General features: G+C 48.0%; 1 protein-coding gene across 2 annotated transcripts in view; it reads right to left on the bottom strand.

Annotated features, from left to right (window-relative positions):
* Positions 1-14262, bottom strand: part of POLA2 (DNA polymerase alpha 2, accessory subunit) — a 910834-nt gene that overhangs the window by 710015 nt on the left and 186557 nt on the right. For both annotated transcript variants that reach the window (XM_069644973.1, XM_069644974.1), the window contains one exon: positions 4108-4217. In XM_069644973.1, the coding sequence (XP_069501074.1) occupies positions 4108-4217 (110 nt within the window). The remainder of the gene's footprint in view (positions 1-4107; positions 4218-14262) is intronic.

Below are 14262 nucleotides of genomic sequence, written 5' to 3'. Positions count from 1 at the left end.
CTGCTGTGGTGGGAGCAGAAGATAAATAGGACTGTATGCCCTGCACACTGGCAATATATCCACTTGGGTGCATAGATCATAACAGTGGTGGGGTTAGAAAGTTAAAAAGGCAAGAAGGATGGACAGGAGAGGGTGTGAAGTAGGGGCAAGTGAGGAGAGGGGAGGTATCCGATAAGGAAATGTGACAAGACACTAAGAGAGGAGAGGACCTGGAATTCAACCACAAGAGACGGGCAGGGGTGAGATGAGGCTACACGTGAAGTGGGTGAGGGGGATTTGTCTACGAAAAGAGGAACGGAGTGTGGGTGGAGCTGCGAAATGGGAGAGAGGGTGGGGCTGAAACATGGGGAGGTGGGAGGCACAGCTGCAAAATCAGAGGGATGCTGCAAAAATCAGGAGGCTGGGAGGGGCTGCCAAATTAAAGGGAAGGACGGTGGGCAAGGCTGCGAAATGAGCGGGGGAGGGTGGGCGAGGTTGCAAAAACAGAGGGAGGGAGGGGAGGGTGGGCGAGCCTGCAAAATGAGAGGGGAGGGAGGGGAGGGTGGGCGAGCCTGCAAAAAGAGAGGGGAGGGAGGGCGAGCCTGCAAAAAGAGAGGGGAGGGAGGGCGAGCCTGCAAAAAGAGGGTAGGGAGGGCGAGCCTGCAAAAAGAGGGTAGGGAGGGCGAGCCTGCAAAAAGAGAGGGGAGGGAGAGGCTGTGAAATGAGAGGGAGGGAGGGAGGGCGAGGCTGTGAAATGGGAGGGAGGGAGGGTGGGCGAGGCTGCGAAATGAGAGGGAGGGAGGGAGGGTGGGCGAGGCTGGGAAATGAGAGGGAGGGAGGGTGGGCGAGGCTGGGAAATGAGAGGGAGGGAGGGTGGGCGAGGCGGCGCAATGAGAGGGAGGAAGGGTGGGCGAGGCGGCGCAATGAGAGGGAGGGTGGGCGAGGCGGCGCAATGAGAGGGAGGGAGGGTGGGCGAGGCTGCGAAATGGGAGGGAGGGTGGGCGAGGCTGCGAAATGAGAGGGAGGGAGGGTGGGCGAGGCTGCGAAATGAGAGGGAGGGTGGGCGAGGCTGCGAAATGAGAGGGAGGGAGGTAGGGTGGGCGAGGCTGCGAAATGAGGGAGGGAGGGTGAGGCGAGGCTGTGAAATGAGAGGGAGGGTAGGGCCGAGAAGGGGTAGGGCCAAGAAACGGGGAGCCAAGAAAGAATAAAGGGGCACAGGTTTGAGGAGAGGGAGACGGATGGGGAGAGGAGGTGGTATGGGACAGTGGCAGGCGAGGAAGGGTAAAGGAGGGCGAGGCTGAGCAAGGAAAAGAGGGTAGGCCAAGAAAGGAAAGGGAGATGGGCGTAAGGAGGGTTAATTGGGGCAAAAAGAGGAGAGGTCAGCCAAGAGATGGAACAGGAACAGATGGGGCTGAGGAAGGATATGGCAAGGAATGACCCGAGGCCAAAAGAGAAGATGTGAAAGGATGAAGTGATGCTGAGAGAGGGGGGGGCATGAAGGGTAGTGTTGAGAGAGGAGGCAGGTGAACTCACAGAAAAGGAGAAGGGATGAGCAGAGAAAGAAATAGGAGAGGGAGCGAGGAGGGGCTGGCTGACAGAGGGAAAAGGGAGATGGCAATGGGGCAAAGAGGGGAGGGAAGGGCATGGGTTTAAAGTATCTTTCAAATTTAGAGGAGCAGACTAACGAAGCAACAAAAATACAGACTTCATTTTGAGATCTAAAAAGATCTGTCATTTTATAGACTTTAAATAAACTTTGCTCCTTATACAAATTATTAGTCTATAGCACTGCCCTACAACTCTTCATATATGCAGAGGGGTCTAATGTACCATCATGTCCAACTCCTGCCAAGTTGAACCACCACCATACTAGAGTTGTAGTCACAGGTCACGCCCAAATCTTGCCAGACCCAGCAAACTCTACATCTCATCCGCCACCCTCCATAGGCAGCCCACTCCAGGGCAGAGCTTGTTAGCAAGAAACTGAGCAGGATTACAGCACATGCAGTTCCTAAATTGCAACACAGATCCTGTGTGCTCGAACATATTTAGAATCTAACTAGCACACAGACATTGGGTGCTTTCCGTGTGCACATAACAGATTTCACATTTTACTTCGTTGTCTCCCCACGATCAGCAACCCTCCCCAGTCAGTAAACAAACACCCCCATGTTTACCTTCCTGATCGGAGTCCAAGCAGTCCCTGACCTTTTGAAATATTAAGATCTTAGGGAGAAGGCATTGAACTAACTTAAAGTAGTCTTCTACATCAATTCTAATTCTCACAACTTTCATTGGGTCGGTCCAACATTCCTAAGAGAGCACTGACCTCTTTACTAAATCACAGGTGCAACTTTGAAGAAGCACAACTACCAATTATAGGCAGAGTCATTACTAAAGACATTCCACGTAAAACTCCCCATTGTCAACACTATTCAGCATTACAAAATGAATTTGCACAGTACCAGAAGATGATAAATGTTAGACTGATAGTTACCTATAATTTAATTAACCTAACCAGCAAAATGCAAAGCTTCAGGTTATGAAACCCAGCCGGGAAAAATACTCACTATAAATTAGAGTAAAATAGGCTGCATTGACCAATAGCCATAATTACTGGAGCACATCAACCCTCAAAAGCTACCAAACATTTCTTGCTTGCACAGGTTTTTTTAAAAGAGGAAAAAAAACAAGTCCTGCAAGTGGATTCAGAGAGGAGAGGCCTGGATATTTGGCGGCAGCAGACCAAGCAATTCTGCAAGAAATATAAATATACTAGATGGTTAAGCAAGGATTTCCCCAGTATGGTGAGAACTTGCAAAGAGTATTTCGGAAACAAATAAGAACTAATACATTGTAGATAATTCCTCAGTATGATGAACTTGTACACAATTCAGTTATGCTATGCCATTTGGGCTTATTTTATTTGCCATACTAGCAATAACCATTTAACCAGTTTTGAGTCAGAGGTTTGGATAGATGTGTTGGAATTTTATGTTCTAAGTTTCCAAGTTATGGCCAGTTCTCGATGTTTTACCCCACCACCAAATGCATGGAAAGCTTTGGGATTGTATTGCAACTCAAAGAATTCTGTGCTAAAGTCACTTATTTTTGGAACGCTTTGTGCCTTCACTTGAGCACCTAAGTGTTTTGGATCACCCACCAGTGATCAAACTGGTCCACTTCCTGGGACTTTTGCTGTCCGGTGGCACAACAGTCTTAAGTCTCAAAACGGTTCCCTCTTTACCAGCAGCCTGCGCATTGCAGCACCTCTGCATGCATCTCAGAACTAGTCCACCAGCTGCTGTTTCACAGCATCTCGCCCACAGTCTCAGTACCAGTATAGCAGCTTGTGATATGCTGTGTACCCAACAGTGTTTCAGCACTGCTCCAGGGTCTTCTGCTTGCACCATCTCTCGTGCCCTTGTCTGGATTTCTCCCAACACATACACTGCCCTTTTTCAAAATCCTATGATTTACTTCAGGTCCCCAGACAGTCTGTGCACAGGTTCGCTCCCTTTACCCTTTTGTAGGTGTGACTTTGAGCCTCTTCGAGTGCAAATTCAAGTAATTTTAGACATAGATGCTGCATATAGTACTTTTATACGGTCTACAGAACGCAACAAAGCAAAGTCTCTAGAGGTCAATTCGTTGCACCAGTAAGCTAAATATACGGCTTCTAAAAACGAATTTATGAAAAGCTAGAAGACCAGAACTGAATAAACTGGTTAGTCTAAGAGGCATATTATCCAAAGAATGCAGAACAAGCGGGAGATGGATTTCAAATGAAAATGACAGGACAGAGCGAGAACATATTTGCAGAACATCAAGCACCAGTACAGTGTTTGCAGGACACACAACTGAATCATTTGACTTCAGATGTTGCAGGCTTGGAAACAGGCCGGTACGCTCATGCTTCAAGGCATCAACTGCTGGAAAAGCCCAGCAACCTCAACACTAGCTGGAATTGGACGCAAATGTAGAAGATTCAGCAGGGCATCACAACCCAACCCACTGCAATGTGGTTTAAAATGGGTGATGCTTAAATTTGCCACAGGTTCATGATTAAACAAAGAAACCAAGAAATTGCCCTGCAACATGGGCTATAATTTTCAATATGCTGCGTACCTGGGCGAGAAGCTAGAGGGAGAGAACAGCAGGTGTGGGCTCTTGGAAATCAACGAGATCCTCTTGGACTGGGGGTTCTCTGGCGTGCTGAGGTTTCGTTTTTGAGATCCCTGCAAAGTAGACCACAAACATAACTTATTGAACACCTGGAATATCAAATGACCTATGATAATTGCTAAAGTGTTTCAAATGTATGCGTGCTTAGAGCATTGTAAAATCCAACCGCTGATCTCCCTTTAATTGTGCATTTGGAGAGCCTTGTCTGCATATTATAAACTAGCATAAACCCTAAGCCCACCAAAAGATTAAAACTGCAAATACCTCGAAATTATTTGAGCCCCAGTGAATCACCAAGAGCCCCAAACCACCCATAATAGTCCCCAGAGCATCCATCACAAACATCCTAGAACAGGCCTCTCACCTAAAGCACACCACCTCTACCCCAAAACACCAAAACGCCAGTCCCAACCTTCTGCACTAAGCAAGCAAATAAAACCTCAGCTTAAAATAGCAAAGTCCTGCTCTGGCTCTACCTACTGTTGCGACCATGTGTGGGAATCTCAAGTATGTGTATAAACAAGTTAAGTTGCCAAAAAGAATATCTTTAATGTTTGAAGAAGAGAATGGTATTCGTCATAAAAGCTCTCTTGGTGCTTGGGGGAAACATTTCTCAATGTGCAAGAAAGCAATTCTGTGATTGTGTGATGAAGGGACTAACATAATACACAAGATATTACATTAAAAACCTTCATAAATACAAGGCAGAAGGTTAGGTTAGGGTGCACTCCTATAGGACTGGGATTTCAACTAAGATTTAAGGGGAGGCCAGGATTGAGTACTAAACAGGTTAAGTGCCCATCTATAGGACAGCCTGTCCTTGCCAGGCGTTTCTAATCTACTACACAGCTCACTTAACTTCTGTATAGACGTTAGGATTCCTTCTTGCCTCCCTTCCAAGACTTCTTGGAGTGATCTCAACACACTCATACCAGTAAGTATTTTCCCACCTTGCCTATGGTCAACGATGGGCTACATTATTCCCACACCAAATGGGGATCGCCCGTATGAGCCAAGTCTACCTGCCTTCAAATATTCTTGGCTCTCTTTTTGGTGCTCTGGCTTCTACAAGGCTTTGGGTTGCAGTAACCAAAAGGGCTTGCAGCTATTTGTTCTCCATGGTTTCTACCCTCAGCCAGGGACTGAGATAAACACTCCTATAAGGATCCTCAATTCTCTTCCCCCTCTGGATCTGGTCTCTGCCAATATCACGGCTCCCCTTCTCTAGCTTCTTGTACACACCTCCCCTTTCCAAAAACACCATCCCAACCAGGCCATGCGTTCCACCAACTGTGCCTCTCAATCGGGATAATCAGGAACCATATAGATAAATACCTTAGAATACCAGCTCCTCTCTACCCTCATTTTCCCCTGGGATTAGCTCTGCTTTGATTTCCCCCCCCCCATCCTGTTTACTTCAGATCTGTCCTTTTTCTCCATGTTATAGATGTGCTGGCCCTCATCATCCCCGCTTCTGTTTTATCAATTACCATTCTATCATGGACACCCATTTTGAAGTCGGCAGAAGGGACACTGGCCTGCATGGCTCCTCAGAGAAACGTCTAAACAAAGCAAGACACTCCCCTTTTTGTGGCTTTGCCTGTGCTAGGCGAGTCAGGGACTGTCACCAGTGGGTTTTCATACTATTGTTGGTGGGCACAGAGAGGAAGAGAAATCCCTCCAATGAGCCAGCACAATTCCACGCAATGGCAGGCAGCCTGATTTGCATTCTCTACCCCTAGCTAGTAAAAAAAAAAAAGTTCTGGATGGTTTAAAGAAAGAGAGGGTCCACAATGGAGGGCAGACACTATTGGTGAATCCATTGATTCTTCCCCTGGATACCCATGGAGCATGGGAATCGGCAAGTGTAGTCTTGGCTTAGCAAGGGTCTAGGGGTTCGGGAGCAGCAGGTTTGGTCCCGCCACCCCGCGTCTCCATCTCCCTGCGTGTGGAGCTCAGATTGGGCAGACACTACACTGGATTGTAGGAAGCAGGATAGTTAGGGCATTGGCATGGAACTAAGCAAATTTCCCTGTACCTCTTCCAGGTAGCACATAAAAGCTAGTGGACATTCCCAGCCCTTCCCTCAGCAGAAAGCTCAGTCACAATATGACCGTCACAGTAGAAGGGCCTTTCTCTGTCACACCATGCCGTTTGGATGCTTAGCTACTTTTTTCCAGAATTGGCAGAAGAACGCATTGTGTTTGGTTTATCGTGCATTTGCATCTTTTCTCTGTACTTGCTCTTTCTGCCGTTCGTCAACTTGCAAGTTTCTTGCAGCCACAGCCTCTCGCTCGAGAGGTCAGCCAATTTTCCCAGCCCTCACAGTAGCACTCCAAGATGTCCCGGTAGTGTAGCCCGAATCCCTGGCAATGCAGTCTCTTGGGTTTGTCATTTGTCTCTCACCTTTCAAGGTCTGCTAGCCGACTGTGGAGAAGATACAGGTTTTCCCCTAACAGAATTCAGTGGTACTAGATATAATCGAGTTAGCATCTTGGTTTTGCGTAGATCAGCATATATTGCACCAGATGTGCAATGAAATGAGAAATGAGAAATGCGCATCATCTCAATTTAGGAATATTTACTGTGACCAAAATATCCACTTCTTGTATTCGGGTACGAGACAAAATGTGTACACAATACGTGGATAGCCCAATGCCAACATAAGAAATAGGACAGGCCTGAAGGTCAAAAGATATGTAAAAGAAAGTCAAGCTTCAACACAAAACTATGGTGAATGAAAATAGAGTACAATTTACTCAACACAGTAACTACAGGCCTGCTAGTTCTTTAGCCTCTTCGGTTATACACAGAAGACCAATGTTATTGAGCAATGCCAGAGCAAGTGCACAGCAGAATATGAGGCTCAATCATTGCAGACCACTGCCAGAGGCCTCTTTCCCTGGCAATATACCCACTTCAACTCACTCTCCTTCCATCAGTAACACAGGGAAGCAGTTTAAGGCAATGGGAGGTTTTACGTTTCTGTAAGGTGGGATGCATGCCCGTAGGACTAGCAGAGTACTGTCATTAGTAATATTACTAACTTGTAGTTAAAGCTTAAAGGTCAGGTGCTTACCTCTATAGCATAGGGAGGTTGTACCTTCCTTCAGACAAGAGGGGGAATAACCTGAGAATGTCCCCCTACACCTATTGTGACTTTGATGTGACTGCACTGGTAATGCTGGGGGTAGTTGCAGTGGAGGGGCATATGCTGGGAAGTGCAGGGCAAGGGGACATTTATTTCATTGGATATCTTGGGAGCAGAAATGGATAACCCTCAATTTTAGAAGGTGGGGTGAGCGAAGTAGGAAGGTGGTGGGGGAAAAGTCACCGTCTCCCTCTATTTCGCAATGCAATTATGAGGTGCATGGCTGATCGAGAGCAGGGGCCTAACCATGCAAGGTCTGTGTGCAAAGATGGCAGTGTTCACCTGGGTATGTATTTGGTCCGAGTACAAAAGACCGCATTTCCCCAATCACTTTTTTTAAAAAAAACATGTGTAGCATGCACTTCAATACTGACATATTACTTTGTGCTGAGATGGAGCCCATCAGGTAGTCTGGAAAACAAAAAAGTTCCAAGACCTAATACAATACTAAGTTGGGTCAGTAGGAAGACAGTGAATGATCTAGATTACAGGCAATTTTGGGCCCAAACCCTTGCACAGCGTACCTAAAAGTAGCAGCAGGTCAGTGGACTGGTTTGCTAGTGGGGTTAACTGCAGCTGGGCAGATCCAGAACTTAAGTATGATGCATCTCTATCCGAGTCTCGTAAACTTGTTGGCTCTTTTTATGCAATGCCTTTTTGCTCCCCACAAGTTCCTTTCCGGTCATGGACATGACCGTTTGTGCATCCTAGGAAGCATTTATGGACCTCACCGTAGGCGTTCACTGCAAAAGTGTCCCCTAATCTCCTTGGCGTAGTAACCTCGCCAATATAGTTTGCACAGATTTGGGTTGGTGACAGTGATTGCTAATTATTAAGATGGGTTTCCAAAATCAGCAATGGTGAGGATTTTGTGAGGCTGATCCATTATGGTAAACAGGGGAAACTGCAGACTAGCCAAACCCAATCAAAGATAAGGTAGCAGTGTGGAAAGACTAGTCTCAGGAGGGCTGTGGTATTAGTCTAGCGCTACGAGTCCACACAGAACACCACCAATTCAAGTTAGCCAGGTAAGGACAAACATACAATGATTGATTAGGCCTTTAAAATACACACTAAGCAAGTAAAACCTCTCGTGAAATATTGTCTCACACTTACTATAAAAACAGATCTATACATTCATCACTTGGAGAAATTAGAAAGCTGTTGATTCAATAACCAGTGAAACACAGGTCTGTATTCGGATGCATGAAATATAGTAGAGACACTTAGTGCCACCATTCTTTTTTTTCCACTTCAATTTTATTATTAGGCATTTTCCAAATAAGTGCATTTCAACAACCACAAAAAGAACAGCAAATAATCCCCCCTCCCTCCTCCCACATCCACCCCCTGCACAATAACCGAACCCCTAAGGAAGCAGGAGAATCAGTAACAACTCTACGAGGGACCAAGCAATTTCCAAGGGCTGACACCTTGGGTTTAACCCAAGTAAATAAGAGAATCCATTTGTTGGAAGGAATACACAAAGCATAGTTCACCCCCTTCCAGCAGACTTCAGAGTCTCATTGATTCACAGACTTCGTGGAGCAAGACTACTGTCCAATCTAGAAGAAAAGCCTTCATGGTATCGTGGGTCGGGGCTGGGAGTTTTTCGTAAGTAAATATTGTCCATAGTTTGGCTAGGCAATCTGCCTTGGAGGGCACAGAATCGCATTTCCACTTCTGAGCCAGGGCTATCCTCCCTGCCCGCAACATTGCCTGTACCACCCACGGCAGGAACTCCGTCTTCTTCAGAAGCCAGGACGCCAAAGAGAAGATCAAGGGGTAGCATAGGTAGGGAAGCACCTGTGATCTCCTTAATCCAGCCCAGCACCTCTGACCAATACGCCTGTATCTCTGGGCACCCCCACCAAAGATGAAACCACGTTCTGCGCTGGCCACATTGCCTCTGACAAAGTGGAGACACCCCAGGGTACATTTTCGCCAGCCTCTCTCGCGTGAGGTGCCAAGCGTGAAGTATCTTAAAGTTGTGCTCCATAGCCGCCGTGTATAGGGAACCCGAAAAATGGGATTTAAAGATAGTAAGCCAAATAGATTCATCCACCTCCTTCCCAACCCTAGTCTCCCACTGCTTCTTAAAACTCTGCTTACCCTCCACGTTTGCTGCGATTAACAAGTTGTAGAATTTAGGTAGGGACCCTCTCCTTGATGTGGTCTCCACAATGACCTTTTCTAGTGATGTAAGAGGACGAACCAGGTCTTCCACCCATTGGGTATCGGAATCCCGTTCACCGGGGGATAATCAAACAGACATCGGAGCGTCCCCAAAGGCTTCCGCCAAGTTGTTATAATCAATGAATGCACTGCGACGAAAGAGCTGCGCCGCACGCTCTAGGCCAGCATCCGACCACCCTTGCGTTCCACGAAAACCTGTTTTGCCAAGGTCAAGAGGGGGACCCTACAGGGAAGATAAGGGGCAAGGGGGGTGGGGAGGCCAAGAAGAGAAAGATTTTCCCTGTCGTCCCTCCATAGCGCCCATAAAACCGACAAGATGGGATGATGCCGGACATTACTTGGGATGCTCTTGTTAGAGGCCCATAGGAGGTCCAGCACTTTTCTGGGATGGGTGTGGACGTCTTCGATATAGGACCAATGTCATAGAGTGTTCCAACATTACCCTTAATTGCGCAGCCTTATAATAAAGGCGGGAGCCAGGCAAGCCAAATCCCCCCACAGGATCTCGGGAGCATCAGGGTCGCCAGCATAACCCCAGGTTTCTTGCCCTTCCAAACAAAGCGCTGAACCATCGAATTAAGGGAATTGAAGGTCAGGCACTGCGACCGGGAGGGAGGAAAAGAGGTAGAGGAGCAGAGGAAGAATATTAATCTCGACAGAAACCATCCGTCCAAACCAGGAGAGCGTCAAGGGAGCCCACCGCAGTAAATCACACAATCTTATCGAGGATAGGAGGATAGTTTACTTCGAAAAGGAGGGACAGGTCTCTAGGTAGGAGAACCCCCAGATAAGACAACCTTCCGCTCAATTCTGATCCCTCCCACCGAGTCTCTACTCTCAATCCCAGCATCGGGTCTACCCATTGGCATCAAACAAAATTTCCCAAAGTTAATTTCCAAGCCAGAGACGGCTCCATAAGAATCGATCAGATCTAGTAGATTTGGGAGAGAGCTTTGAAGGTTAGTTATATATGCCAGTATGTCGTCCGCAAATAGTGAAAGCTTAAAGTCGAGACCCCACACCAGACCTCCGTAATCCCTTGATGCCTTATAGTTATCGCCAGGGGCTCCATCGCCAGGGCGTAGAGAAGGGGCGAAATCTGGCAGCCCTGCCAAGTTCCCCTGGAGAGGGAGAGCGTAGCTGAAACCGTCCCGTTAACTGCCACTCTGGCCGTTGGGTCATTATATAGGGCTGCTATCCACCTGCAGAGTTTAACCCACAGCCCCATCTTCTGCAAGAACTTGCTCATGTAGGCCCACTCAACACGGTCGAAGGCCTTTTATGAGTCCAATGATAGGAGGTAGGCCTCCTCGTTTGTGATACCTACTTCATGCATCAAGTCCAACGATTTCCTGATATTATCCCCCCCCTTGCCTTCCAGGGATAAAACCCACTTGGTCGCCATGTACCAACGAGGGGAGATGCTGGGCCAGTCTATTAGCCAGTAGCTTGGCCAAGACATTCACGTGCGTGTTAAGGGAGATCGGGTGGTAAGAATGACAGTATTTTGGATATTTTCCTTCCTTGGGGATAACCACAATACGGGCAGATAGCATAGATTGCGGGAGGGAGCCATTGTCCACGATTGAATTAAAGAGTTTGGACAGGAAAGTGGCAAGAGCGGAACTGAAGGATTTATAAAAGAGTACCGAGAACCCACCATCCCCCGGGGTCGTGCCTGACTTCATTGAGCCAATAGTATCGCTCACCTCCTTGGGGGTAATGGGCCTCTCTAGAGAATCTGATTTCTCGGGTGGGAGAAAAGGGATTGGCACTGAGTCCAGGATGCTATCTATATCCGCTCCATCCCCACTGTATTCTATCCTGTACAAGCGCTCGTAATAAGCGAAATTTCTCCGCAATCCCGGGGTCATCCCTACAACTCACCCCGCCCGAAAGGACCAGCGAATCCACCCTCCTACTATTCGAGCTCTGGCAGCCTCCAGGCTAAAATGTTATCAGCTTTCTCCCCCTCTCCATGTTTCTTTGCTTGAGAAAGGACAGTTTCCTCTCAGTTTGCTCTACTAAAAGAGCGGCAAGCTTCGCCTTTAGTTGCTGGAGCTCAGCCCACCTGCCCAGAGCCATCTGGGACTTTATTTTGCCTCCTGGTTGAATAGCCTTGATTTTGTCCCCAAGAAGCTTCTCCTCCCTGCCCCCATCCCTATTAGGACACCCCCGATTGTAGTCTTAAATGCCTCCCAGACCCCTGCCACCCCCACTTGCCCATCGTCACCCATTACAAAGTACTCCTTAATGGTAGCAAGGAGAGACTGGGACAGCTATTTATCCTTCAGGAGGAGATCATTACAAGTCCACCTCCCAGGCCCAGGAGCTCTCAAGGTGAACCCCAATTGGATCTTAACTAGGTCGTGGACCTACCAGGGAGTTGCTTCCACCCTCACTGCTGAGATCAGTTCAAAAAGACTTATCCACCAGGATGGAGATAATTCTAGAGAACGCTGTATGGGCTCCCGAGAACAAGGTAAATAAGCGGGTCTTGGCCCTCTCGAGCTGAGTGAGAATCTCTAAGCCCTAACTCGTCGTTTGTACACTGGAAGGCTGTCGCCATTCGCCTCTGCGCAAGAGAGTCCATAAAGGGGCGATCAGATTTTCTATCATGGTCAGGGTCCAGGACAATATTGAAATCACCTCCCACCACAATTGCACCCTCAGTGAAGGTAATAATGTTGGACTTCATCTCAACCCAGAAGCGGTCCTGGGCTTCGTTCGGGGCATAGATAGCAATCATGGTCACCTTTAGTGCCCCCCAATCTCTCCCTTGACCATTATATAACGCCCCTCAGGATCCCTGCATTGGGCTTTCAGGACAAAGTGCGCATTCGAGGAAACCACTATCACCACCCCTATTTTCTTGGCTTGGCATGAAGCATGGTAGACTTTGTATCAACCTTGGTTTAAGGGTCGGTTCACCTCCCCGCACCCAGTGGGTTTCTTGAAGAAACAGTAAATCAAGCTTCAACCTATTGAACTCCACAACTGGAGACCTCTTAAATGGAGAGTTGAGACCCCCACACATTCAAAGAGCCCAAGATCAGCGAGTGACTAAATTCAACCATCGGAGATTGTTGTGTATGCTCTAATTCAACAGGAGGGTGGGCTCCACCAAAGCAACCCCCTGGCTGATTCCCCTCCGGTCCCCTGTTACACAGAACAAACCCCTGCAAACTGTAACTCCTAATGGTTGTTGCAAACATTTGTAACCCAATTCCAAGAAGACAAAAAAAAAAAAACCTTTGTCCCCCCCCTCCCTCCCCCCGTGCACCTGGATTCCCTGCAACATTGAACCTGCCGCACGGCCAGGCCACCAAAGACTGCCTCCACCAGGGCGATTAACCACAAAAAGAACACCATTTTCCGAGCCCCCTCCCCCCCAGTTTACAAAGCAACACCAACTGCTTCCTCCATCTCTCTCCCTCCCTCCCTCCCTCCCGGAATCACAACAGGATGCATAAACCAACCCCCCCCCCCCCATCATAGAGTCTCTTCAACAGGGGTGTCCCCAAGACACGTTGGGGAGGCCCCCCCCCCCACCCTGAGCTCCCTTTGAAGTTCCTCCATAGCAAAAGAAACACAGGACCAGGTCAAGTAGCCGGCTGTTTGGGAGATGACAGCGCCACTCTATGTTTTCTGTGGCCCCGGACGCAGCGTCCCTCTGCAAATCCGTTTGACTTACGGGGTTCCACCCCTTCCTTTCCTCTCTTCGCCATCACTCAGGGGGTGATCCCCCGGAGCTCCCCAGACACCCTCTGTATGTCATCCTCCGTAACAAGGGAATATTTATAGCCCTCCACTTCAAACGGAGCGAAAATGCATGACCCGACCTGTATCTCACAGCTCTGGACTGGAGCCATTTCGATAAAGGAAAGCAGAGCCGCCTGCGCGCCAGTATAAGGGCAGAGAGATCCGGGTAGATTCAGCAACGCCCAGGAATCTCAGGTTTCAGCGCCGCTCTATTTTCCAAGTCATCCAGCTTGAGGGCGACTTTCTCGTGCATATCGAATTGAGTTTAGAGGAGGTCCACAGAGTTTTGATTAGCTTCTAGGGCTTGGACACGGTCATCCAGACACAGCAACCAGGGGAAACCTCATAGAATCCACCACGAATATAAGAACAAGGGCAGGTGGTGAGAAAGCGACCTACACAATACTGCATCTGAAGGTTCCCGGATGGAAGCTTTAGAGCAGAAACATAAGATCGCCAACTAGCTCTTTCTCCCCCACTACCTGGGGTTTGGCCTAAGAGACGCGGAGCCCCTGCCAAAAGACCCACACTTGCTCCCAGATATAAGCCTCGCTAGCCACTTGGGCACTTGCCATATAGAACTCTAGCAGGTTGGCCTCCGGAAGTCACATATAAAGCAATATAAACAACGCTATGTAGGTTGCATCCCCCAACCCGCCTCATCACAGAAATCCGGTACAACAGTCCTATGTCTGAAGCAAGGAAGAAAATCAACTGGGAGAATCCGATTCCTCACAAAAACAACCAAGTCTCTGGAAACACTTTGGGCAACAAATAAAAGCCAGACTGGGATTAAATTAATACCAAAACATCAAGTACAGCAAGAAACGCGACATGTAATGCAAGACATGGCAGCATCCAAGTACAATTTCCTGAAAAGTTTACAAGAATTTCAAGATAAATTTACCTTGTCCTTTCAGCAACAGTTATCACATTTACTTCAGAAATTAGACGGACACTCAGATTTCACCAAGGAACTCTCAGCTCTT

Source organism: Ambystoma mexicanum, chromosome 2p (genome assembly GCF_040938575.1).
Source record: "Ambystoma mexicanum isolate Mex_15411 chromosome 2p, UKY_AmexF1_1, whole genome shotgun sequence".
NCBI classification, from domain to species: Eukaryota; Metazoa; Chordata; class Amphibia; order Caudata; family Ambystomatidae; genus Ambystoma; species Ambystoma mexicanum.
The sequence above is the reverse complement of the archived record's forward strand: the minus strand, read 5'-3'. Positions and strand labels throughout refer to the sequence as shown.